This window comes from Agelaius tricolor, unplaced genomic scaffold (genome assembly GCF_023055355.1).
Source record: "Agelaius tricolor isolate 1412-34295 unplaced genomic scaffold, bAgeTri1.0.p SCAF_18, whole genome shotgun sequence".
In the NCBI taxonomy this organism is placed as follows: Eukaryota; Metazoa; Chordata; class Aves; order Passeriformes; family Icteridae; genus Agelaius; species Agelaius tricolor.
In genome coordinates, this window is record NW_027269278.1 from 18904881 (window position 1) to 18932826 (window position 27946).

Sequence of the window (27946 nt, forward strand, 5' to 3'; positions counted from 1 at the left end):
ACTGAGTGGATGAGAAGCAGTCCTGCTGGAAGGACCTAGAAGTTGCCATGGATACCAGTAAGATGTGATTGTGAATAAAACAACCCACACACCACACTGTATTAGGAAGAACATGGCCAGAGAGTGAAAGAAGTTATTAATGTCTGCTTAGCAGTGGAGTGGCCACACCTGGATTGCTGTGTGCAGTTTCCTGCCCCTGAGGTTCAAGGGGGATGAGGAGGAACAAGAGAAGGTCCAGTGGAGGGCTACGAAGATGGTAGCACATGACCTACAAATTGATTATCAGACCTGGGCTTCTTTGAGAGACCATCTACTACCACCCTACAGCTATTTAAAGGTGAGCTGCAAAGGTGATAAACCCAAATGGCAGGTGATACAAGAAATTATGATGGCCATAAATTTCACCTTGGGTTGTTCAGGCTGAGTGATATGAAAAACTTTTTCACTAAGACGTTGGTGCAGTGCTAGAACAGGTTATCTAAAAGAGTCTGTACTGACTAGTACAAAGATGTTGGATCAAAAACTCTCTAAGTCCCTTTTCACCAACTAGTTAAGGCAATGGTTAGTGTGCACATGCTTGGATGACAGAAGCAATTTAAGGCATGAGCAGCTCAGAAGAAAAATTATTTGTAAAAAAGGAAAGCAAAAATACTTTTTTAAGAGAAGAAAGGAGGAGTACCTTATAACAGCGCTGCTCTACTACCTTAAGTCTAAATTTTTTTCAGAGGCAAGATAAATAGTTTTAATAGTGCATTACAATATATTTTGATCCAAAGACATTTAAGTGATGCACTGTGAGCCCATTTTTCTGATCCAGATATATCCATGATGCATCTCTCCTTGTCTCAAGTGAAGCTTAATTAGCTCTAGGACAGTGGATCTGGCAGAGGCAAGACAGACCCAGGACTTAGGGGTCATAGCTGTTCAATGTAGTCAGAAAAATAACGTCATGGTTTTGGAAGGGTATTTCTCAATTTAGTTCTCCCACTAAAACTTTGCTGCTTGCTCCCCTGCCTTCCTTCAATTGGAAGACCAAAAGGCAAATATCATGGGTGGAGATAAGAAACGGGAATGAGATAAGGAATAGTAACAGCAACAATATTAATAACAAAAGGTATAAGACAAAGAAATTATTTGCACAGAAAGTCCAGCAATACTCACTGGCTCTTCCCAACCATGCTTTCCCCCACCAGAAGGAACCTCTTCTCCTCAGAAGTGAGAGTTCCTTTCTCTGCCCCCAGCAATGATTTGAGGTGGTATCAAATAATATTAGGGTATTGGCCATGCCCACTCTCACTGATCTCTGCCAAAACCAGAACAGGAACCAAATCAAAGATTTTACTTTCATGTAGGCTTGGAAGGTACTTAAACAGGTATTAAAGCAATCAAGTTAAAGAACATGGAGTAGATTATTTCCCCTTGTTTCAGCAGCAGTCCTGCAGCTGCTTTCCACAGCGAAATGGACTGGACTTCTATTCATCCAAGCCATGAGACAGAAGACTCAAAGTTTCATTAGGCCACAAAGATCAGTGATGCCACTCTGCTGACACCTTCACTGCCTTTCAGTGCTGTGGAACACAGAACACGAACCAGTAGGTTCTTATTTTAATCATTCCTGTGGGTTCTTATTTTAATCACTCCTGTATATTATCTCCTCTTTGCTTGTGAGAGAGATGGGCACATGGCAGGGCAGCAGCACAGGGCCTGTTTACTTTACATCTTATCAGCAGCATTATCTGCTTTAGAGACTACCAGGAAAGACTGAGGTACAAGCTGCTCCTACTGAGTCAACAGTATGCCCAGGCAGCCAGGAGGGCCAACCATGTCCTGGGGTGCATCGAGCAAAACATTGCCAGCCAGTCAAGGGAGGTGATTGTCCTCCTTTACTCTGCACTGGTGCAACCCCACCTTGAGTATTGTGTGCAGTTTTGGGCACCACAATATTAAGAAGACATTAAGCTACTAGAGACCATCCAAAGGAGGCCACGAGGGTAGAGAAGGGACTGGAGGGGAAGCTTATGAGGTACAGCTCAGGTCACTTGGTTTGTTCAACCAGGAGGAGACTGAGGGGAGACCTCATTGCAGTCTTCAACATTCTTATGAGGGGCAGCAGAGGGGCAGGTGCCAATCACTTCACTCTCGTGACCAGTGACAGGATTCGAAGAAAAGGCATGGAGCTGAGTCGTGGAGCTTCGGGTTGGGTATCAGGGAAAGGTTTTTCACCCAAAGAGCAGTTGAGCACTGGAACAGGCTCCCCAGAACAGTGGTCACAGCGCCAAGCACCTGAGTTCAAGAAGTGTTTGAACGTTGTTCGCAGGCACATCATGGGATCCTTGGCACGTCCTGTGCAGGGCCAGAAGTCGGACTTGATGATTGTGATGGGTCTCTTCCAACTAAGCAAATGCTATTATTCTATGATTCTGATACATAGCAGGACTTTGGACCACTGCACAGAGTAGCTGTACCCAGATAGATGAGGCTTTCTTTACTAATTTTGCCCCTGGCAACAGGGTTTCTAGGATTTCCAATTTCATTGTCTGTCCTCAGGAAAATCCTCTCTTGCCTCCTATTCCTTCTGTTTTTTTAAAGCATCCAACAAAGTACTTGCCTGAAGAGCTATCAGCAAGAGTGTTGACAGTTGAGGAGGATACCTGAATGCACTCAGGGAGATTTTAACTGAGGTTTTTTATACAGACATGAAGGTCAGCCAGCATAAATGTAAAGGGAGACTCTCTGGGCCATAGGCAATTGTGCTCCAGAAGACTAGGGCTGCTTCGGTAATGTGTTAGAAGGCTTGCCTCTGAGGTTTGGCATGCAAGCCAAATGGGTAAAACTACCCAGTTTTTTTAGTAGCCACATATAGCACAGACACTGAATTAATTTTTGACAAACTGTTGGAAACAAGTAGTAGTCTCACAGATTGCCACAAACAACTTACATGCGCCAGATTATTTTTTAATTACAGGCAAATTAATGAATTCATATTCCTTAGCCTATTCTCTTGTCTCTTTCCACACAGGTGGGTTTTTGCCTCTTCCAGGTTCCTGGTATCAGAGCCACTCTTCATGGTTTTGTCACTATTTCAACCAGTTCATGAAATAACCTGAGATATTTAAGGGTCATCTAACCCAGTGGGCCTTGAAACACATTTTTCTAAGCACTCGATCTTTGCCAAACATACTTACCTTGCTAGTATTAAACTGCTTGAGTGAGTGTCAGCACAGGCAGCCAGCAGTCAGGAGAGCCACAAACCCATGGCTAAACCCCAAAGAGTAATTTATTTCCCTTCTTTTGCTACCTGGGAAATTCCCACAGCAAATCCTTAGCAGAGGCACACAAGGGGAGACATAGGTGCCATTAAACTGGAGTCATGCCAGAGGATCACTGGAGTGTTCACATCTGTTTAGTAAGGATTATTTCCAGCTTCGTGTTTACAATCCTCCTCTGCAGACAGTCATCTATTTTTAACCCATTTGTACCGACACATAGTCGCCAGCTGGCAGTTCCAATTGTCACGTTGCTTTTTGTCCACCGAACTCCAACACAGAGCACACAGATTTGTTAAAACATACCATGGCTTATCTGAATAGAATGTGGGAGGTATTTCAGAAAAGGACCGTGTGAAAGTAGATCAACCGTATGAACTTCACATCAGGTACCAGGAACATTTGTGTAATAAATAGCTTTAATTTGTTCCTCAATAAACCGCACAGAACTTGCTTAGTAACGTCCTTGTCATGATTTATGTAGTGGATTCTCGGGATGAGCGGGTATTGCAGCGCTGATCCGCTCCCAGAAGCACGGGACAAGTGCAGGAGACCCGGCTGCAATAGTGGCAAAACAGAAGCAGAGCCGATTTGAATGACTCCCTCTTTGTCTCATGCACAGAGAGCTTTCTAGGGAAGACCTGCAGCTACATCCCAGGATCCACCTCCCAGCTTTTTGTAAGCACCCTCCTGGTCCACTCCCTGCAGCCCCAGCCGGCCCGAAGCCGGCTCTGACCCGGGAGTACCGAGCGAGCCCGGCCCGGCCCGGCCCCGCTCCGCTCCCTTCGCACGCCCACAGTCCGCGGACCGGAAGCGGAAGCGCGCAGCGCCTCGGTGGCGGCGATGCCGCTCGCGTGGGCCCAGCCCGCGTCTTTCCGGTTCCGCCGGAGCGGCGCGGGCGGCGAGTGACGGGTCCCGGGTCCTTCCGCGGCGCCGAGGGCGGCGCGGCCCCGCCCGGCCCATGGACCGGCACAAAGTGAAGCGGCAGCGTCTGGACCGGATCTGTGAAGGTGAGGCGGGGCGGGCGCCTCTCGGCAGCAGCGGGCGGCGGGCAGCGGCACCTGCCCCCCCGGGGACCCGCTGCGCGCCTGTGGGGCTGAGCGTCCGCCTGGCCGGCGGCGAGCAGGGCCCCGCCGCACGCGGAGGCGCTGCCTACGGCCTTCTGGGAAGGGCCGGATGCTGTTGACTGTCGGAGGTTCTGTGGACGTACAAGTTCTGCTCACTTAAGGGGGAAATATTATCTGGGCATGCTGGGATGGAGGGAGGGCCGGTCACTGGGGAGGAGGTATGAAGCGACTTTGTCACTTGTTTCAGGAGCCAGGAGTAACACGGCATGCTGCTGAGCAGATCACCTCTCATATATTATTATTGATAATGCATGTTTTATTTTCCTTCATCTAAGTGGTGGTTGTGCTTTTTTTCTCAGCGTCTTTTCCCTGTGTTTTGTATTCATGTCTTTTGCTTTGCCTAATCTGTTCCTAAATGCTATTAGCAACTTGTTGGACTAGCAGATGAGGGTTCTAGAATTCTTGTCTGTTATGTAATCACTCCTGCTGACTTTCTTAATAGGCATACGGCCTCCTATTGTGAATGGCCCAATGCCAGCACGGCCACTGGTTGCACTCCTGGATGGACGAGATTGCACTGTGGAGATGCCCATCTTGAAGGATGTTGCTACAGTGGCATTTTGTGATGCTCAGTCAACTCAGGAAATCCATGAAAAGGTGGGCAAGAAGATGTGCAAGATTCAGAAGTAGAACTTTGCCTCTTAGGTAACCAAACCAGATATTGATTTGGACTGGTTTTTGTTATAGGTGCTGAATGAGGCAGTAGGAGCTCTGATGTATCACACCATTACCCTTTCTCGTCAGGATCTGGAGAAATTCAAAGCCCTCAGGGTCATTGTGCGTATTGGCAGTGGCTATGACAATGTTGACATCAAATCCGCTGCAGAATTAGGTATGATGACACTGTTAGGTGTCTGTTGTGATCAGAACTGAATGTGAAATTGAACACTGCACATCTTTTTGTGCTTTGTGAGTTGAGTGCGTTTAAAAACTTCTATGTACAAAGATTTGGAGCTGCTCAGCATCAGGTATCTTTAGGAAGCTGACCAATAGAGGGGCTGCTAGGTGGCTTAAAAGAAAGATTCTCAGTTTTCAGATTGCTCTGCTATTGATGTTGATGTCTTTGTTGTTGTTTGGGATTCAGGAATCTGAATATGGTGTCTAGCTAACTTTTGGTGAGATGACTTTGGCCTTTTTGTGACCCCTGAGCAAACTGTTGTCTGAAAAAAGCTGCTTGCAAATGCTGATGCAGGATAAACTCATTGTAAATGCTTCATGAGTTTTCTTCTTAATTTTGCATATGCAAATAGGTTCTGATACAAAACTTTATTAGTTATCCCTTTAGAATCCTAGGCACGTGAAAAGTGTCTGGATAAGGTGACGAGATGATGTTATTTACTAGACAGATGGTAGTGAGACTTCTGGACCTTTTAGTCTCATAGGTGAGATGTATCACTCAAGTATCCTTCCCCTTCTTTTTTAAGTCTTACAGGTGTAAGGGATTCTAAAGCTTCCTTAATCTAATGCAGGTCTTGTTAAGGTTAAATCAAATACAGGTATTAGTATATAAAATTGAAATAGGCAAGCATTGCAATTTTCAGATCTGTAAGAACAGGTGAATTTCTAATAAATGAAGAGTGTGTATTGGGCTAGTGCTTGAATTAGGTCAAAAGAACCTTTTCATTTGGATGATTCAAAGGAATAGTCTCAAGAGTTCCTGTCAAGGTCCTTGGCTTTCATCCAGCCATATTTGTGCTGAATTTGGAACCTAACCTAGTCTTAATGCTTCTCTACTTAAGGTCACCATCCATGTCTTTGATTCATTCAGATTCAAAGATTTCCCTTTTCCTCCACTGCACACTCATTAATCCAAGGTGAAATGAGTCAAAATTCCTTCACTATCAGACCGTTGCTTGCCACTTTTGCTGTGGAGTGACAGTGTGATGACCCTTACATGTGGCCAGATTTGCTTTTTAATAGGCAATTAATGGTTATTTTCATGCTTAGCCTGATCTTTTTATTCATTCAGAGGTAAGATACTGTTCCTTGTGTGTTCTGAATCTTCAGACCAAAGGGCTGTTGTCTGTGTTTGTGGTTTATTACATTTAGGTATAATACTGTATGTTAAAACAATCTGTGTCTGACTGTGTAACAGATGAATGCATGGAGCTTGACTAGAGTTGAATGAGATGGCAACCAGTGAGATTAAGAGAAACTGTTTTTTTCTATTAGCCCTACTCATGTCCTCTGAGTTGTCTGTGTGGCATTATGGCAAAATTGGAAATAGTTTGATAGAGAAAAACAGTCGGATATCTGGGGTTGTCTGTGGCCATTGCTCTCCTAATTTTAATGGGAAAGCATGGTCTGAGTTTAGCCTCTGACTAGGCTTATGAAACAATGATGCCTTCAACCATTGCCTAGATTTTGTTTCCAGTTTTTGGCTAGGTGGTGGACTTTTGAGGTAGAAGCGTTGCCTTGGTTTGTCAAGTGACTAGGGTTATATTTGGGAATAGACCATTTTTCCATCTAATTATTTTTATTTCTTTGCTGCTTTGTCAAACGAAGGATAGCAGTAATGAAATTGTATGTTTCCAGCCTCCCCCCTCCTATTTTTTTTTCATAGATTGCCCAGAACTTCAACCAGATTTTGATACAGAGTTCCATCTTTCCCTTTCTGATAGTAATTTATGCTTCTAGGACTTCAATTCTGTTTGCATTACTAATTTACTTGATAGTTGTAGCCATGGGTTTTATGGTCCTTGTGTTTGTATGTTATTCTAGAGTGGGAGTGTTATGTGTTGTTATTTTTAAGCTTAACTTCAAGTGGATTTAGAGAAGCTCCTGGGACTTCTGTCTTCATTTAATTAGTTAGTTACTTATTGTTTCTCCTGGGGAGGCTGACGCTTGCAGTGAGCATCTGGACCATGAGGCATGAGGAGCTCAGCCATTTGTCTCAATTCTTCTACAGAATGCCTGTTAATTTGTCAGGAGTATCTGTGGAAGGAGTGCATCTTTTTGAATGCAGGTCTTCTAAAACAGTTAGTTGCTTGTATCACTTGTATGGCCCAGTTTTCTCATTTCAGTTTGTTTGTTTTTCTGCTGTGTGTTAATCAAATACATATTTATAAGGAAGGAATGGTATTTCCTGGGGGAAATCCTGGGGGACTGAAAAGATGGCTGATCATCTGTGTTGTTGTAGAATGAGGTTCTGAAATGAATCCTGTGTTTCTTGAGTTCTGGAGTACTCACTTATCTTTCGGCATTTGTGCTTAAAGTGCTTTATGTTGGTTTAGGACTGTGATGCTAAAAATCTTATATGACCTCTCTGGCTTTGCAGGCATTGCTGTTTGCAACATCCCTTCCTCTTCAGTAGAGGAGACTGCTGACTCTACCCTCTGCCACATCTTGAACCTCTATCGCCGTGTTACTTGGCTACATCAGGCTCTGCGGGAAGGGAATCGAGCCTCAAGCGTAGAACAGATTCGAGAGGTAGCTGGAGGTGCTGTGCGTATCCGTGGGGAGACTTTGGGCATCATTGGACTCGGTAAGTGATGGGAATTGTTAGACTGAAAAAAGAACTGTGAACGTTTTTGGGAAGCTGAGAGTCACATACTGAGAAAAGTGATAATTCTACAATTGTTCTTTGTGAAACACACTGACTCCTAAGGAATGCTAGTGCCCTATTCTGGATATCTTCAAGAGCTGGGTATATGTCCAGGGATTGGTTACTCTTTTTTTGATTCCAGATGGTTAGAAGAATTGGAACATTTATACAGCTCTTCTCAGTGACTGTTTCCCTCTGTGCTAAGTACTGTGTCAGTAGCAAAACTGCCTGAAAGGTGGCTACCAATTCCTTCTCCAAGTTCTTGTAGCCAGATTATTATCTCTCTCTCAGAGTCTAGATTTGGTTTGAAAACAGAACTGCTTCTTGACTACACTCTGGCTATTGCATGGGGAAGAACTAGAATTAGCTACATAGGAGCAGCACTGAATAGCCTCCTCTGGATCCCTATGGCAATCCTAGGGGTTTCCAGGGCTGCAGTACCTTGGGCCCTGGTAGTAGACTTCAGTGTACGCTCCCAGTCTACCCCAGTATCTTGTCTTTAAAGTTTGTTTTACCTTTCCTTGATGATTGTGGGTTTTCTTTTGTGAAGGCCGAGTTGGACAGGCAGTGGCTCTGCGAGCCAAGTCCTTTGGCTTCAACGTGATTTTCTATGATCCCTATCTGCCGGATGGAGTGGAGCGATCCTTGGGTTTACAACGAGTAGGAACCCTGCAGGATCTACTAATGCACAGCGATTGCATCACATTGCACTGCAGCCTGAATGAACATAACCATCACCTCATCAATGACTTCACTATTAAACAGGTGCAGCAGGAGCTTGATTTCCCCCACAGAGCACTGTGGAAATGAATGCAAACCAAAACTGCTGCTTTCACAGAGGCTGAGAGCGTGTGAATCCTGCTGCCTCTGTTGTGTGCCTCCTGCTGCCTTTGGAGGCTTGGGAGCGTGTGGATCTGGGTGCCTGTGCTTTGTGCTGTATAGAATTTTATGTTAAGAGAAGAATAGGATTGGCTCTTCTTGCAAAGTAGTTTCCTTTATAAAGAATATTTTAGGTGATTCCATAATTTCAAATTATCTTTAAAATAATTTACTGCACTGGTTAGAGATAGATGTGGCATGGCTGGGACTGTGTACATTGTTTTACACAGTGCTGCCAAAGCCTCTCTGCCCAAGCCCACTGCAAAGCCAGTCTCAGGCTAAGCAGTCTATGAATGCTTTCCAGTGCTATTATGAGAGACATTTGGACGTTGTAGTCCAGTTTTGTGTAGCTGGATACTTGAGTCATGGTTCCTGTCCTCTTTTTTTTTTTTTTTTTTTTTTTTTTTTTTAATATGTAGTAGGATGAATATGGAGTGCAGAACTTGAGAGTTCCACTTTTGCCCTTGTTGTCTTATGGTTTTGTTTGTTGTTTTTTAGAGCAAATTTCTCAAGCATTGCTTGCAGGCATTTCCCCTGTGGAAGCTTTGCAGTGAAAGCACTCCTAGTTCCTCCAGACCTCATCTAGTCACTGCAGACTCCTGCTCATTTCCAGTAGATTTCCCAAGATTCACTTAGCTTCCATGAAAAGTCTCATTCTCAATGCATGTACTATTTTTCTTCTTTCAGATGCGTCAGGGCTGCTTCTTAGTGAACACAGCCCGGGGAGGGCTGGTAGATGAGAAAGCCTTAGCACAAGCCTTGAAAGAGGGGAGAATCAGAGGAACAGCATTGGATGTGCATGAGTCTGAGCCTTTCAGGTAATGTTGTACCTGCATGCCTGCTGCTGTCTGGTGGTTCACCTAAACTGGATGGTTCTTTTGGCGGTTTGGTGGGTTTGGGGTTTTTTTGTGGTTTTTGTTGTTATTTGGCTTACAGATGGGGTTATCACTTCTGGACAAAAACCTTCTTCTTCCCCCCAGTTTTGCTCAGGGGCCGTTAAAAGATGCACCCAATGTTATCTGCACCCCTCACACTGCTTGGTACAGTGAACAGGCTTCCATTGAATCCAGAGAAGATGCAGCTAAAGAGATCCGTAGAGCTATTACAGGTAATGAAGAAGATTTGCAGCTGCTGCTGAATTTTGTTAGTTCACTGCAAGGATTATGCTGATTGCTCTGAAAACTTAGACTCATTAAGTGGTTTCTGGGACTGGAGTGTAAGTTGATAATTGTATCTTTGGCTTCTGAGAATTCTTGTACCTAGTGCCAGAGTGGCTCTTTCCCTGGAAAAGCCTTTTTACCCACATCTTCCAAATCCTTTGCAATAATTCCTTTGACAGTTTTACTGTATGTTTTTTTCCTTGAGTAGTACATGTTGTCTCTTGAAAAAGGTGAGACTTGGCAGTTGCAGTTTGTGGCAATAATTTTTACCTGATCACAGAAGTGGGAGGAAAAGATCAGTTTCTTGCCATCCCCAGACACCAGATGATTAGAGGAGAGTCTCCCATATCCAGTGTGTCCTGTGGAAGTGGATGAAAAGATTTTGCGCTTTTCCTTTCTACTTTCCTTTGTAAATGCTGCAGGGAACAAGTCTCTCCTACCTGTTTTCTGGTTTTTTTTGTCATTCTTGGTGCCCTTGCAGGTCATATACCTGACGCTTTGAGAAACTGTGTTAATAAGGAGTACTTGCTGTTAGCAGCTCAGTGGTCCAATATTGATCCTGCAACTGTCCACCCAGAACTCAACGGAGCTGCAGCTTACAGGTGAGATACATAGGTTATCCAAGCATATCTTCCTGCTGAAGTAGGCCAGGGTGTTTGAGAACTGCTTGTACCTGCAAACAGGTATGTCTCTGTTCCTGTACACTCTATATGAGTTCTTTCCCCAAACTTAACAGTAGCACTTCTAAAGGTGTATGAGTATTTAACATGTACTTGGTCATACTGAGTTCCAGCTGCATATTGGTCAGTATTTCCAAATCCTTGGAAGACATGCCCAAGAGATACCTTAATATAAGAAAGCCTGCTGAATGTCCTAAAAAAGGTCTGCAGCTCTACATTAGAAGTTGTGCATAGTATTAGGCCTGTATAAAAACAAAGCACAGTTCTTACATGTAGCCCAGATACGGACTATTACTGAGTCACTGTTCCAGTGGATTTGTTCAGTAGTCTAAACAGAGTGCATTTGAGTTTATCTGTTACAAACCTGTAAAGTGATTGTGGACAGGTTGCTTCCCTTCTGTTTGTCTCCCATCTGCAAAGGTAGGAAATATATTTTCCTTCCTTCTATGAGAGATCTAGAGAAGTTGAGATGTATAGGAGAGGGCATAGGGAAGCAGAATGGAAGTGATGGAAGAATAGTTAATTAGCAATTCATGACTGTCACTCTCCAATTTTTCATCTTGCATCTAGCTGTTTTATTAGTTCAGCCTCTTAATTTTTCTGTCTTGGAGCCCAGTGAAGGATAACTGCAGCTTACACCCTTCCTGCTGATGGGGAGGGAATTCCTAGGCCTCCAGGTGCCTTCATAGAGTGCCTCACAATATTTTCAACTGGAGATAAATTTTGTATCTGTTTTCAAATGCTTAGTATGTGACCTCAAACTGTCTGGGTCTGTCTGCAAACAGGTGTCATTTGGCATTAGGATACCACTGCTACTCCTCAGTTCTGGAGACTTTTCCTGTGTTCTATCTCAGAGTGTTTCTGTTAGAAAGAGGGATTTGTTTTCAGCACGTCTGAGGGCATGGCTCCTTTTCCTTTGAATAACTCTGTTGGACAAGCTTGTAATTTCTATGTTTTTGTTGGTTTTAGGTTTCCTCCAGGAGTAGTGGGAGTAGCCAACCCTGGGCTACCAGAACCACCAGTAGTGGAAGGGATTGTAGCTCATGGGATCCCTCCTGTTTCTCACTCTGCACCACGTACTCCTTCCCCAGGAGAGACAAGCAAACTGGATGCAGACAGAGAGATTCCTGCTGACCAATAGCAGCGTGTTTCTCTCCTCTCCTTTGGCAGCAGAAAAAGTAGGAGGACATCTCCTCCTAGGACCTTTTTAACACCCTACAGACACTGTTTCCTGTTCACATGGGACAGGAGAATGCATTTCCTTGCCGACAGACTTTAGCTCTTGCCTTTATTTTGTAACCTTTTAGTTATAATTTCTTGATGAATCTTTCTCCTTCTCTGGGGCATGGCAGCAGTGACCTTGCCTCCCATTGGCTTAATGAATCAGTTCTCCCATGTATCTGCTTCAGTTGTCTGTGACAGGGAACTGTCTTTGTGTGCTTGAAAATGGAAGTGAAGCCACCTGATCAGGGATGGTCCTTGGTGGTTCAAACTTAAGTGCACACTTTTCAGTTGTGACTTGTAGCTTAAATTTAATTTGGCTGAACCTCTTTTAAGTGTAGCCATGGGGAATATTAGAAAAAAATATTAGTGAATTGGAGAAGTTGTGATTATTGTCTTTATTATGCCCTTGATAAAAGGCAGCCAGGCTAAGCTCTCTGTGTTACTTTGCTTGTTTTAATTAACGTTTCCTGTGAGAACAGGCATAGTGCAGGCACTGTTAATTCTTGACCATACACAGTTTTCTCTATGCAGTTCTAGGCCTGAAGTTAAAAGTAGCACTGTCAAAGCCAGCCTTTTAAATAGTTTGGAAGGGATTAAAATGTATTTTGGTGGCAACCATGTTTGTGAGGCTTCAGAATTTTTCACCCTGGAGTCTATAACTTGGAGAAGGTAAGAAAATGCTGAAATACGAAAAGCGTGCACTGAGAGACAGCAAGTAGCAATAATGTGCAGCTGCAGTTGCTGGTTCTTCACACAAAGTACCTCGTAGTCTATGGCAGTGTTTATCCACAAGGGATCCATCACACTAGAATTCTAAGCTTTAAGATACAGATTTTTTTTTTTCTTTTTGCATAATTGCATCAGCTAGAAGTAACATCCCACTTGTCTGTACTGGTAGAGAAGGCAGCTTTTAACAGTCAGGATAAAGTTTACCACCCAGAAGGTGGCTAACCACTGGAATAGACTCCCCAAGGAGGCTAGCACAGCACCAAGCCTATCTGAGTTCAAAAAGTGTTTGGACAATGCTTGTGGGTACATTGTGGGATTCTTGGGGTGTCTTGTGCAAGGCCAGGAGATGAACTCCATGATCCTGATGGCTCCCTTCCAACTCAGCATAGTCTATAATTTTGTGATATACTGCATCTCTATAGCAGGGCAGGGCAGCAGGGCAGCACAAGACAGCAGTTTGTTTTACATGAATAGGCTTTGTGATACTAAAAGGGGAATTAATACTTGCAGTTTTTCACCTGAAGCCAAGGCAGGATTGTTGCTGGCAAGTCTTCTTCATTTCACAAATGACTGAATATGAATCGCTTCTTTAAGGGGTGTGGAGTCTTCAGCAAAGAGGTTCCACAGGAGAATATTTTTCTTTAATTTCACATCTTCCTTTAATTTCATCTTGTTACACTTCAGTTATAGTCTTTCCACGCGCAAGATGTAACAATATCTGATTGATTTGTTTATGTTGTTTGGATATATTAAAGTAGGTGCTGTATGGGAGGCATACCCTATGTGTGGGTTTCTTTGCCTCCCTTGATTATTCTCTCTGTTGTGTGTCTGTGACTGGAAGCTGAACAGATGAGAACAGACTGGTAAAAGAACTTGAAGTATGGACAAAATCTTCTGTTTAGGCTGTTTAGTTTAGGAAGGTAAGGAAAGCTTTCAGAATAACTAAGTTCTCAGATTTTTTTTCTGGTTTAAATTTTTTTTCCAATACTGCCTTCTCTATAGTGACTTACTACTAATACAGTGATTCATTCCTTTCTCCTCCCCTTCTCCACTCCTCTCAGAAATTCAAGAAAGGAAAATAGTCAAGAAGTAAACTTCAGGTGTTTTCTTACAAATTTTACACTTGAGCTGTTTAGTATTACTGAGATAATACTAGTTTTCTAGTGCTGAGTGTCTTTTTTTGATAAGGTATTTGTCTCAGTGAAGATTCTTGGCTTCTATGTTTTTGTGGATGATTCTGATTCTACTTCAAATTCATATACCTCCTTGGCTGCTCAGGTCTAGCAGATCAGACTGAGACTGGTGGTAGGCATGAGTTACAGGAGAACTTTTTCTGAACAAAAGCCTGGAGCTCAGAAGCCCATTGATTGCAGGTGTACCTAAAATACTCAGCACTCTCCTGAATTCTCTAATCTCTAGAAAATGAAGATTTCACAAGCTGCTGGCTCAGAAAGGTCTTCTGACAGGCAGGTGTGGAAAAGTTTTCAGAGAGCTCATCTTCTATTACCACATTAGGGAAACAGTCTGTCAATAACTACTCTTTATTTGCTGCTGAAAATTCCTGCCCTGCTTAGGGGTTCAGGACTGAGAGTATTTTGTGGTAAGGGGCTTCTAGTTACGAGCTTTGAGGATCAGAGTACATTGACCTTGTCTTTTCTAGAGCACAATGCAAGATAGATTTATTTTTTTAGAAGAGGCAATTTATTTTTTTTTCTTTGTTACTGCAAGTATCTCTATAGACAGTCAAATAACTGAGCAGAGAAAGAGTAGAAAAATTTCATTTGGGGGAAACATGAGTTTCTCAGTTCGTATTTTTGGTGGCTAGATACACTAGTGATTAGTAAACATAGGAATTAAATGATTGATGATGTAAGAAATATTTCCAGTTATGGGTACCAAGGAGTTGAACCTGACAGCATTGATAGTGGCTCTGTTCTATCCAACACAATGTACACTTGTTATTGGATATGATGGTAATTTTCCTCTTGGTTAAAGCCACAGCAGAAAATGTTGAGGTAAAAATGAACAGAACCCTCGTCTTGTCCTCAAAGAAGGACTCTCTTTGCATTTATAGGATTACTCTGCTTGTGTGCTGTTTGTACCTCTGCTGACAGCCTGAAGCTATTATCACCAGACAAAGGCTGTTCTGAATGGATAGCTCAAAGAAAAATTTACTGGTACTAAAGCATCCTGAGGTCTTCTTTCCCCGAGTGCCAAGTACTTTGTCAGCACTCTTTGTTTTGTGATACACTGAACTTGCAGCTCCCCCTTCCAAGCTTAGTGCAGTATACAGAAATGGAGTGACTTTTTTTTAATGCCTTCTTTCAGAACTAGTGCAGAGCTTTAATCCCAAAGAACAGGAGTCTCCCAGGGTGAGGCAGGCGTTCCCTAGCCGCACTAATCTGCTTACAGGAGGTGCTCACACTATCCCAAGGTACATTCTGTTTGTCAGGGTCACTGCTGCTGACCAGCTTTTTTTATAGAGGACTCAGAGTTTCAGAAATATATTTTTGTAGACAATGATTAAACTGTGAAACATTGAAATAAAGCATGTAAACAAAAATTTACAGCACTGTCCTCTGTACAGATGTTTTCCTCACTTCAGTTCTCTCCTGGCTCATTAGAAAATGTTTGATTACTGATCTTGGATATATTTTAATAAAGTTCTCCAAAGAACATGGCTGCTGTCTATGGAAGGGGTAGCCTTAGATACAGTATTGAAAAGGAGGGTTGAAAACCTGTACGGGTGAGTGTCCGCATCTCAAATTATTTAAATTCCACAAAATCGGTCCCTGGATCAGCCACTCTGGAAAGTTACTTTCTTTGTATGCTGTAGCATTGACCATCACTCAAGGCTGTGCAGGTGGCAGTCTGGAGAAGAAGCCATGTTCAGTGCCTAAGGGACACCTTTGGATGTAGGGTGCTGGTTACTTACCTGATTTCTCACAAGCTGAAATTGTGATATCTGTTTTGCAGCCATTTAAGTATGTAGTTTAGCAGCAGTAGCTGTCTTTACCCTTTCACAGTAAAATAGTATTGGAAATTAACACACAGCTTATGAAACTAATTTTTCTAACTTGTAGTAGAGGTTGGTGCAACAGAATTAGCATAGAAAAGTTGTTAGGTATTTTTAAAATTGAATTTAATTCATGTTTTATGACCTATGCTGTCTGGGTCAATTATTAATGACACTTAGGAAACCCCTGGTACTGGTGAATTTTATCACTGTTGGCCCACCTGGTGCTGTATGCCATTGGAATATCCAGCACCATGCTTGGGAGATGGGAAATGCTGGTCTGCTTTATCACAGCAATGGGAGTCTGAACTGCTGGAATGGGAAGGGGCATAGGAGCACTTGGAATCTTTCACATGGTGGTACTATTTGTGGTAAACAGCTGATAATATTACTGTTTCAGTAAAGAAACTGAAGGAACACATGAGGACAAAGACTGGTCTTTAAAGAATGTAGCACTGATCTTGGATTTACCATGGCACTCACTTAGATGTAAGACATAATGGCTCTGCTACCATTCAGTAATGTTTCATGAAAGTACTGTACTTAAAAACAGGGGAGGGGAGTTAGTAAATCTAATGGTGTGTAGTAAATCAAAACTGAGAGATGCTGTACAGCACAGGAGGAGAGCACAGAGTGCTAGTGCCACTGATACTTTGAAGTTTTGTGTAGTTGTTCAACTGGTATTGGGCATTGCCTTACCCATGTTCCAGTCAGTACATTGCATCCCTTTAACTAGAAAGTAACAAAGAGGAAATGTCATCCGCTTAAAACAACTGGGCACAATCATTTGAATAAATGGAAGTGAAAGCAAGCAAGTTGTCTTTGCTGTTGCTAATTCAGTGTCAAATGGGACTCTGCCAGAGTGAAGAAACAATACGTGCAAAAGAGCAACCTACTTTCACGAGAGTATCCTTGTGCTGGTATGGAGTATAGCATCTGCTCCTCATTACAGTTTCTAGCACTGCTACTGTGCCTTTACTGCAAAAGCAGAAACAGATATAAAACCACATATCATTTTTCTAACTATAGGATGCTTAAGTATTTTGTGGTTCATGTTGAAAAGGGGCAGGTTTAGGACATTGAGCTGTGCTACATGATAACTGTTCAGATTTATGAGCTAATCATGACAGCTGAATTCATTCATCTACTGATTTTGTATCTTAATTACTTCCTAAATGCACCTGCTTTCCAAAATCTGCCTCGCTGGAAAGTGAAGCACCCCGCTCTGTGCGGTGCTGCCGGTCCTCTGGGGCCGGCAGCAGTTCCTCATGCTATCTGTGGGATCCTGCCTGAGACGCGGGTAGTGGTTCTCCTATGTGTTTACATCAAAATTTAGGTTAAAACTCCTTCATTTCTGCGATAATTCCAGGTTTTGAATTTGGCGGTCGTGTGGGATTCTGCCTAGGCAAGCCCTACGCCCGCCGACCGGCCCTCCCGCTCCGCAACGAGGCCCGTCCCTCCCGACGGCCCCTCGGACCGCCCGGGTCCCGCCCGTCCCGCGCGGGGCCTTGTGGGGCCGGGTCGATCGCGCAGTGCACGCCGGGACGGCGGCGGGCGGCGCTCGGGCCCAGCGCGGGGCAGGAGCCTCTCGGTGCCTCGGGCGGCGGCTGCGGCCGGAGCGCTCGGGCGGCGGTGGCGGCGGCTCTGCCCGGCGGGGATGGCGGACGCGGCGGCCTCTCCCGTGGGAAAGCGGCTTCTGCTGCTGCTGGCGGCGGGGCCGGGCGAAGGCGAGACGGCGGGGTCGGAGCCGGGGCCTGCGCTGCCCGCACGGGCCTGGCGGAGCGGCACCGTGAGGGCCATGAGCGGAGCGGTGCCCCAGGACCTGGCGGTGAGGCCCGGGGCGGGAGTGGGGTGCACAGTACCGTGGACGGGGCCGCGGGTCGAGCCTCCCGCGAGGGCCGCGGACGGGCCGGGCTAGACTGGGGGCGGGCGGGGTGCTGCGGCCGAACTGTGCCGGCGGCCCGAGCCCTCCTGCAGCGCCGGGCCCGCCGGACGCGCTCCGGGGCTGGAAGCGGCGGGTCCAGCCTGCGACGAGCGCAGCGGCGGAGTGACCGGGCAGATATATGAGGGGTCCGGTACCGCCGGTACGGTGGTTGGAAGTAACATAGGTGTAAAACAAATACGTCTGGGACATTTCTGGTGCTGATGGATATGTATGTATATAACCTCAAAGCGTTGTTTTGGGGTTTTTTAGGTTGTTTCGTTTTGTTTTTCCGCCGGGAAGATGTTAAGTATTCTCGATTACCGTGAATTATATATGAAAATACATATTGAGGGCTGACTTTTGAGTCAGGCTCATCCATTTGATTTTTTCTCAGGTTTTGTATTTAGTTGTAGGAATTTGGGCTTCATGTAATGTATTTAAGCACTCTAGCATTTGTCTGGTTTATTTCTAGTATAGCTCAGTGAAACGTTTGGGTGGAGATCCTAAAAAGAGCTCTTGAAATGTATTGGTGGAGTGTCTCTTTGCATGTGTCAGTTCTGCAGGCACTTGTTTTAAGTGCTGGCATGCTTTGGAGGGCTGTGTCTGATTTAGTGTCCCATGGTAGTAGGAATGATGTTCTGTGTTTGTGAAGAGTTTTAGTTCTCTTTATGATCATTTTTTTAAAAATTAGTAGTTACCATAAGTTCTTTGGCCTTGTTTGCAGAGTTCTAAATTTGAGCTGTTACCTTGACCTCTGTCCTCTAGTGATACTGCTTTCTTGTCCTTGTTCTAGAACTTCACCTATGGCTGTCAGTAGAAAGCAGTGTGCTAGGTTTGGCTCTGCAAATCGGGTGGGCCTGGCACCCTTTGTCTGCAGTTGAGAGCTGCGGTTGTGTACTCTAGCTGCTTCTAACTTGTTCAAGGAGGAGGAAGGAAAAGCCCATGCATAAAGCGTTTCTTCAAAAGGGAAATGTGTCAGGTGTTTGAAACTATCTGAATTATGAAAGTGTGTCGGGGCTAAGATCCAGCTGAAGAGCTGCTCTTGTAGCAGACTGCATTGGACATGTGTGTCATCAGTAGTCTTGCATTTTCATTGGTGTGTGAATTCATTACCTTCATTCAGCACTGCAGTTCTCTCCCCAGCTCCTTTCATCAGTAGCCTTCCACTTAATACTGTTTCAGGGGTGTAGCTGTCTCTAAACAGCGTATTCTCAAAAATCTATGCAAGAACTGTAAAATGTGAAATGTGTAAAATAGTCGAGGCAGAATTTAGAGTAATGTGGGACATTTCAGTGTTTTCATGGACTCTTCCATGCATAATGAATGCTGCTGTGACAATGGCAATGATATGCTATTGGAAAAGAGTTCTCTTTAAAGTAATTCTGTCAGAAGTGATGAGTTGGCAGGCACCAAGCAGTCAACCACTGTTTAGGAAATACTCTTCTAAGGTAACAATGTGGACTAGGTGTGATAAAGGCTAGGAAAAATTTATTTTCTACTCTTTGGTCTACATAAGTCTGTCCTTTCTCATAGTATCCTGCAAGGATGGTATCAATTGCTAGCCTGTAGTCTCATGTTGGGCTTATAGAAGTACAAAAGTGCAGTTGAATATCTCCACCTTTCTAGGGCAGAAATCTTGGGAATAGAAAGAAATATAAAATTTAAAAGTATGGGTTTCGTTGTTGGTTTTTGTTTTTTTTTTTCCTGGTAGAGGAAAGCCTCTGAAAGATCTTTGGGTTTTTTCCCCTGTAAAATTTTGGTTACAGAGAGTAGCTCGTAGACCTTCTTACTTTGCTATAATGTGGAGTAACCTAATTGTGGTTAGTCCTCAAAAAAATACACATAAAGGTCAGTCATAGTTGTCGTCCCATATTCAGAGCATCTAGAAGAAATCCTGAGGAAAAATTATGCTGCCATTTGAAAACAGCTTTGCCTCTTCTAAATGGAAACAGGTATTACCCTCCTTCTCAAAATGATGACTAGAACAGGATCATTAAAGACCTGTTGAGCTTTATCTCAGTCTGTTCCTAATATTGTAAAAGTGTGTGCTAATGGGAAAATAACTCAATGTGTCACATGAAGGACAGTACTGCTTTTCTTATGTGGAATAGAAGTATGAGAGATCATTGTTTTAATTGATAGGCAAGCTCTACAATACCATAAAAGTTAGGAGGCCTGGGACACAAAGTGTTGGCAAAATAGCACAAATGTAGTATTAAGAAAGCTATAGACCCACTGAAAATGGAAAGATGTTCAGTCTAATTTCCACTATATTGCTGAAAATTGTTTAATTGGTGGAAGGATATCTTGGAAGGTCTGACACTGTTTCTCAGCAGGGCAGCTTAAGCAGTAATGGAGTTCAAGAATTGATCAAGAGAGTTACTTCATATTCTTCCCTTGGGGTTTGAGCTTTTGAGTCTGGGGGGAGGAATGGGGTAGAGGAGTTAAGTGGTCTCTAGTACTTCTTTTAATACGGTGTATTGGTAAAGCAGAAAGTCGTTTGTCTCTGGTTAGCCTTGTTGCTTCCCAGCGATGGTTACAAAACCCTGTTTTGATATCCAGCTTAAGGTGTTCCTTAACCGATTAGTAATTTTTTGCTGTTCATCTGACATGTTTGATTATATTTGGCAAGTGTGTAAGTTCTGTTGGTGAGAGATTGGAATGTGACTTTTCTAACAGATTATAGCTTCAGTTGTTAGGACATGGAATGAGATTTGAGACCTTAGCATTCTTGCCATGTAATTTCAAATTATTTTAACAGTTGTCCTTTGTGATAGGAAAGAAAAAGATAGAATAGTGATTTAGATTTGTAGTGTGTATAGTGTGGTTTATATTATTACACTTGTAAATAAGGTTATTAAAAATCTAGCAAGTAGGTAATTCTGGGTAATCTCATGCCATCCAAAATATTTGTATTTGTTCAGGGAGTTTAATAACATACAAGACAAGACAAAGCTTCCGATTTAGAATGGGTTTTGCAAACACAAACCTTGCAGGCTGAAGAATTTAGTTCTGTGAATGTCAGTTAACCATACTGATACAGGCTGTCTACTGAAGTGCCAAGTAAGAGTGTTGAGATTCTCTAAAAAATCCTGCTGTGAAAGAGGCTTGCATTGGGTCATCATCTGTATTTTGGGATGAACAATTTTCATGTCTTTAATTTTGTATAGGAAAACACAGCATTTGGAGCCAGTGATGTATGTTTGGGCTTAAATAGTTTTTCATAGGTTAGTGATTGTTAATTTGATTCCTGTAGCTATGTAGATGTATTCTCAGTAATAACATTGCAATACTTACCTGGATTTTTCTTACTAAAAGTGCGATCTCGTTTTCCATAAGGATTGTAGGAATCTTATTTTCTATTAAGTGTCTGAAATGAGATTTTTTTTTTTTTTTTTTTTTTTTGAAAATCAGATCTTTGTGGAATTCGATGGCTGTAACTGGAAACAACATGCGTGGGTGAAAGTCCATGCTGAAGAAGTTATAGTGTTGCTGCTGGAAGGATCATTGGTTTGGGCACCTCGAAATGATCCTGTTATGCTTCAGGGGACTAGAATCTCACAGGCGCAGTGGCCTGCGCTGGTGAGTATTTGACCAGAAGCCCTTAGATCCTCAGAGATTTTCATCACCTCCACTGTGAAGCTCAATGCGTGGATATTGTAGAGGGCACCGTTTTGCAGGTTCAAAAATTGCTTGGGGCATGGACTTTTACTAATACGAGTTCCTTAACTGGTACTTAATAGTGCCTTTGGGAAGGCGTTGGAGAGGCAGTATGCTTCCAGTTCCTACCCCAGAACTTGCTATGACATATTGTACAGAAAAGTGATATTTACTATTTAAAGTTAGTCTGTGAAGAAATGTGTTATATATCTGAAAATATTATTTTTCCCTATTTTAAAACCTTGTGTATGTCAGGGTTTTCTGCATTGTGAGAATAACCCTTTTGGTCTTACGAAGGACTTTCCAGAGCTCTGTATGGTAAAGGCTGTTGAATCAATTGAATAGGCATACCAGAAGGCAATCTTCAGGAAGAGAATGCATGCTGTGCCTGATGTATAAACCATAAATTGGCCACTCCTAATCTAAAAAATCTATTTCTGTTTTGTTGTCAGCATTAACTAACATGACGTGCAAAATTTTCTCATGTTTCTTGATGTGGTTAACCATATTGCTATTTACATGGCAGTTACATGTCATGACACTTAAAAACAAAGCCAGTTTATTTTAGCTAGCATATCTGAATATACCCATTCTGCAAACATCTTGATGAGTAGTATATAGTGAAGAGCATTCCTTATATATTTCTTCTCTTAGTGACTTCTGAAGAGGAACGATCATTATATGTGGGAATCCTTACCTCATTTTTATGCTGTTTAATTTTTATTATTTGCCCCTTTTGTTTCTTTTGTCCTCCCACCAGGCCTTGGACTGCTCGGTATCCTACTCTCTGCTTTTTAATACGTTTTGTACATGGATACATTGAAACATTTTTTCCTGTCAAGGATCATGTGCCTTGGTAGAATTTCAATTTAGTGTTTTGAATGGGCATTCAGGCTCAAAGCACTAAGTTCATCACTGCATCTTTCTCTGAAGATTTCTTTTATTGCGTTTGGTCTAAGGCAGAAGAAGACCAGGCCTTTACAGCAGTGACTCTGTAGAGAGTGTTTTTTCCATAGGTGAAGTTTTCCTGTTGGTGTATTTCCAGCTTGTCTCCAAAAATGAACTCCAGTTCATTTTTTCATCTGGGAAACTGTTTTTACACAGGATCAGTGTCTTTCAGTTGATTTCCAAATTGGTCAAAATCTGAGTGATTCGGGGGTGTTACCATAGTCTGCATGCTGACTGTGTAATTCCAGACTATTTCCACTACAACTCAAGCTTTATCTGTAGGCTTGCTGAAAAAATGTTTCCATCCTCTGTACTCTGGACAGCCACGTGAGCATTGGAGCTTTCTCTAGGTACTACAGGCCTACTCAGATAACTGCATGAGAATGCAGATTGGAGTTAGTCAAAGCACCAGAGTACATGCTTGCAATGGGAAACCAACTGCTTAGCATTACAAAGGGAATGGTATGTTTCAGGAGTGTGGGGGATGGTGGGTTTTGGTTCTTTTTTTGTTTGTTTAAGATATATCACTTATGAATGTGTTTTCATTCTTCATTGTCTCTTTTTTGTAATCCTGTTTGCTTTCAGGAGAGAGTTTTGCATAAACTGAGTGACTAAATTTTTATATTTTTATATTTATTCTGTTGTGTACGGGAGAATGGAATGTAAACAAACTTGATGAGAGCTGTTAAGGGAAAAATGTCGTGAATACTTGTGTTAAAATCATGTATGTGAGAGCAGTGAGACAAGTAGCACATTTCAAAGACTCTGGTTGGCAACTTCCTCTTCCCACAGCAAGTTATGTTATAAGGTTGTCTGATTCTACTATTACAAGGTTTCTGAATTCACTAGGTATTTTTAGTGATTTGCTCTGCATCCTGAACATCAGTAATACACTTGCTAGGAACTTCAGCTTTTCGCAAACCACTAGCCAAAAATGCTCTCATTTGATAAGTGTATAAATTCCCTACAGCTAGCTTCTGTAGAAGAATAAAACTACTCCTTTCATGAGGCTATATCTGAAATATGTTAGATAGTTTGAACTATTAACCAAAGCTTTTTTTTAACCTTAACCAAAGCTTTTTTTTTTTAAACCTGAGCATCAGAAGGTGCTTACCTAGGAAAAACCAAACACCACCACAGGTGTTTTCATTTCTTCTTTAAGATTTACTGAAAAAGTGGATCCAGTTGTCTGTAATTCCTGCTTGTAATGCAAGAATTACTGGCTTAGACATAATGACTAGTATTTTACATTAAAACTCAAGCACTGGGCAGTACAAGTTGAGAAATGACCATTTTAAATTTTTTAAAACCCTGAGTAGTATGAAATCGACTGTTGTTGGCCTGTATGTGTGCTCAGTCGTTTTGGTAACTTCTTTTTTTTGTTGTTCATCACAGACCTTTACTCCTCTAGTAGATAAGCTGGGGTTAGGCTCTGTGGTCCCAGTGGAGTTTCTTCTGGACAGACATTTACGTTTCCTGTCTGATGCCAGTGGATTACGTTTATTTCAGGTATTTGAACTATGTTCAGTTGAAATGTAAATTTAGCCTTGTGCTATGCTTGTGAGATTAGTTTTGGGGTTTTATTTACTGTTTCAACAACATACCCATCTTTCTCCTTTCACTGCCCTGTCACATATTTGTATTTGTTTCCCCGAATTTCCAGGTCCTTACACTGACCTCCATTTGCATTCGAAAAGTACTGACACTCTCTACATGGTTCAATTGGAGAGCTAGCTGTCATTGTGTAGCTGTTAATTACAGTGGAAGTTTTGTCCTCAGAATTTCTATGAATACACATTTTATATATACGGCTTTTGCATAGTTAATTCCTTTATATCCTCCTGGCATGTTCAGTAATATTTTTCTTTAATTTTACTTTTTTGTTTTTTTTTTGTCAATCTGACTGCAGTCCAAGAAGAGCTGTTTTGTAAAAACTAATGTTTCTATTATCCAAGAAGACTATTAAAACTGTTTGTTTTTGGCAGATGGGAACAGAGAGTCAAAATCAGATTCTACAGGAGCAGCCTTCACTAAGAGAATCTGTCAATGCGCTGATCAGCGACCAGAAGCTTCAGGAGATATTTAGTAGAGGTGAGGCGTGTTTTCTTTCTCAGAGCTACTTTGTTGTGCAACCGCCATAAGGCTGCGGTGGAATTTGTGAAGGGGGATAGTAACAGTATCTGTTACTGTTTCATTTGGGGTCAATGTTCTGTATTTTGCAAATCCTTTACAAAGTAACTTTATCACAGGTACAGGTAAGCAGTTGCTTAGATACAACCAGAAATACCTACTGGGAATGGTCACGTAAGGTGTAGTTCAAGTAGGGCAATGTCTGTGTATTTACAACTTCCCTATTTTAAGTTTTACTTCTGAATTTTTAAAGTGTTGGTCCTTTTCTATGGTTCTGTTCTGTAACTGTGGGAACTTAAAAGTGAAGTTCCTTTATAGCTGCTGATCCTCAGAAACTTTCCTTGTAATAGCAATTCAAATTTTGATGTTTTGATAATTAATACATCCATTGCTTAAGTTGAATATATGTGTGGATGTGGCTGGTAAGCATAGAGTTAATATCTGTTGTCTGGATTGTGTATTAGGGTTAAGCCTGATTGTGGCTTTGGTTGTCAGATTTGGGTCATCTTGGTCAAGTACTAAAATAATTTCTATCCAGAGTTCATGTGCCAGGGAGCCACCCTACAGACAGACCACTGTCTTAAATCTGAAGGAGGATGTAGTTCTTCATGGGAATTTGGTGCCTTTTGGTCAAATAAAATGTGTATTCATAGAAGTTCTGAGGACAATACTTCTTTGATGAGCAAGTAGCTTAAGAATTGTCCAGTTTGAAGCCTTCTTCTGAAGAGCCTAATTCTGGCTGTGTCACATACAGGTTGTTGCATCATGTAGATTTTGATGATCCAAGATAAGCAGAGGTTTTATTTTGTGTGGACTTAGGGTGGGAGGAAAGCTCAGCATGCTGATCTGGAGAGCAAGGGCAGGGTGAGAGGAAACCTTTCTGTAGATGATCTGTTATCTGTGTGAAAGAACTAAGACTGGTTGGTTTAGAGATGTTGGATATCCAAATACATGTTTTTACTCTGAAATGCATAGCTTTTTATCTGGGGCTTGAAACATCTGGGCTAAGTCAGAATACTGGGACTGTTCACTGGATTGATGGTGCATAATTACTAACCTGTAGGTTAGAAAACAGAAAAAAAAGAATTTAGTTAGCAAGGAACCCCCATGTAGCTTGATTTTGTCAAAGGAGTGAGTTAATTTTGGTCTTTCACGTTTAGATTTTTTTATGTAAACTGTATTCATGAGTTACAGCAATGAGGACCTATTGACTTTTTAGGATAAAATGCCTGCTTACACAGGATTTGCAGGAGAAGCCCTGGTGTTTTAATTTCTTTCCACCTGGAAGATGACACTTCAAGCCCTAATTAAGTACACAGAACCATTTTATTGTATGACACAAAGCTGGTTTGGAAAATGTCCTCAAAGTCCTTCTTTTCCAGGTCCTTACAGTGTCCAAGGCCAGCGAGTTAAAGTTTATCAACCAGAGGATGAAAATAGCTGGCTCTGTGGTGTTGTGAGCCACCAAGACCCAATAACTCGTCTTATGGAAGTGTCTGTGACTGAGGTAAAAATATGAAGCGCTGCTTTGGTGTTCCTAAAATACCATTCCTCAATATCTGTATGTGGAGAATGACAGCTTCACCAAAACTTGTTATTTTGGGTTGTTTTTCTGCTTTAAAAGATTAGTAATTATTTGTGTTGTGATTCACAGGTTTTTTTTTTTTTTCCTATTAGGATGACTTTCTTGAAAAAGTGATGTCACACAGGCCACTTCTATTAAAAAAAAAAAAAAAAAAGCTGTAAGAGTTTCATTGGAAATTAGTGCTGTAAGAAAAAATATTGGAAATTACTCTCCAGAAGGGAAAGCATGCTGATGCATAGAAAGCTACCTTCTGGGTCCCTTACGTTGTGGTTTTCCTATGCCTTCTCTTGGTTTCCATCTGACAGACTGTACAAGTAGTTTGAAATAATTGTAGCAAAGCAGATGAAGTCTTTATATAAATAAATTTGATTTATATATTTTAGCTCAGACTATTTACTTTTGCCCTGTTCCTATCAGTAAACCTGTGTACAGCACAGAGAATCTGCACTGCTAGTTACTGGTTTTTATTATGTGCCTCTGTGCAGTCTGACAGGTAGCTCAGTCTTGCTGGTGGCCTGCTCCTGATAGCTTCCGTTTTCTGGAACAACTGGGAGCGGGTCCATGGTGCTGTGTAGCAGTAGCATGCATCTTGGTTTTTAGAGCCCATCTTGTGTCTTGCGCCCACTGCCTTTGTAGCCTTTTCCATGTGTAGATGGAATGCACTGAATGAGCAGTAATCCTGCACTCTGAGTGCTGCTATTGCTGGCACACAGGGAAAAAAGTGTACTTTGTATGGTAAATCAGTATAGTACTTTGGAGAGCCATAGAAATTGTGGAGTTATGTGCGTTCAGCAGATACGTGCTAGGAAGCACGGAGTTTCCTGTGTACTTACTGTGAAATAGAAAGGAACCTCCAAGAACAGTTACAGAGATTGGATATTTGTTGCTTCTTTTGGGGAAACGCTGATGAGGATACTTGGGCTACACCGATGTGCTTCTTCCAGTGGTCCTTTCTAGATCTAAGGGAGTAAACATATATGTAACAATGTTAAATGAAATTCAAGAGTTACATTTAATGCAAAGAATACCTTAGAAATGCTCAACGGAGCAAATATACAAACAGTGGTAGGAATCAAATCTGAAAGTTTTTGAAATAGAGAAGGAGCAAAAGGATAGAAGGTAAACTAGAAGGCTGTAGTATTACTAAGGAAGTGACATAGTAAAAGGTAAATAAAGATAGTAAAAGGTAAATAAGTAAAAGAAAAAAATGTAAATGGGAGAGGGCCTGTGCAGTAACAGTGTGTTTAAGTCTCTTATGTTGATACTATATACTTTGAATTTAAAATTAACCTCTGCTTTTCTTTTTCCTATTTCCTCATTATCAATCTGTCTAAAAATTAGAGTGGTGAGATAAAGTCGGTGGATCCTCGACTGATTCACGTGGTGATGGATAACACTTCTCCAGGCGAGGTAGTACAGCAGTTCATTCAGGTCTTGTATACACAGTGTGCAACTTTGTAAAATTTTTGATGTGAAATAAGTAAAATCTGGAAAGGACTGAAAAATGATGCAGTGTTTACTGTGGATTTTGAATAATTTTAGTAATTTTCCTCCTAAAGTTTGAACAGGAAAAATTTGTTTACCATTTTGATGGTCATAGCTTTCTTTAAGCTATCTTCTCTTTTTGTTCAGGTCTGTTTATTAAATTTAGCATGGATCTTAGAGGGATGATCAGTAGCAATGTAACCATGGTGGTTGTACTCCATTTTAAGGTGGAGTGTTGCTGCCTTTTTCTAATAGGATCATTCTGTGCTCCTTCACAGACCTTTTAAGGCATTTCTAAAAATTACCATCTGGCTGCTGTGCCTTGTAAGCAGGCTTATATATTTATGGCATTTCACTGCCTCGATTGAGATGTTCCATGATAATGTTTGAACCTGAATTTTTACCCTAGGCTAAAGGGCAAGCTATCTCCTGCAGTTAAATATTGTAGGCTTTGTGTAATGAACAGAAAGTGTGCCATTCAAAAGAATCATGGGGTTTATGCTTGGAGCAAAAATTAGTGTGCAGGTGGTATTCATACGTTACTAAGAGCTTTGTTGGAGTATTGCGTATTTCTCAAAATTGGCCAGGA

General features: G+C 42.0%; 2 protein-coding genes across 6 annotated transcripts in view; both read left to right on the forward strand.

Annotated features, from left to right (window-relative positions):
* Positions 1 to 4109: 4109 nt before the first annotated feature.
* LOC139597894 (C-terminal-binding protein 2-like) lies at positions 4110 to 15287 on the forward strand. Its single transcript, XM_071443699.1, is given in 10 exon segments — positions 4110 to 4130; positions 4132 to 4276; positions 4836 to 4990; positions 5081 to 5225; positions 7671 to 7877; positions 8488 to 8702; positions 9504 to 9634; positions 9797 to 9924; positions 10458 to 10578; positions 11626 to 15287. Coding segments are annotated over 10 exon segments (1440 nt in total). The 3' UTR covers positions 11798 to 15287.
* A 1847-nt stretch (positions 15288 to 17134) lies between these two features.
* Positions 17135 to 27946, forward strand: part of KDM3B (lysine demethylase 3B) — a 48057-nt gene continuing 37245 nt past the window's right edge. For 2 of the 5 annotated variants that reach the window (XM_071443701.1, XM_071443703.1), the window contains exons 1-6: positions 17136 to 17453; positions 20964 to 21131; positions 23553 to 23666; positions 24143 to 24248; positions 25670 to 25794; positions 27214 to 27282. In XM_071443701.1, coding sequence (XP_071299802.1) covers positions 17283 to 17453; positions 20964 to 21131; positions 23553 to 23666; positions 24143 to 24248; positions 25670 to 25794; positions 27214 to 27282 — 753 coding nt within the window. In that variant the 5' untranslated portion in view covers positions 17136 to 17282. Of the gene's footprint in view, positions 17454 to 20963; positions 21132 to 23552; positions 23667 to 24142; positions 24249 to 25669; positions 25795 to 27213; positions 27304 to 27946 lie in introns of all 5 variants that reach the window. The other 3 variants (XM_071443700.1, XM_071443702.1, XM_071443704.1) reach the window with 3 other exon arrangements.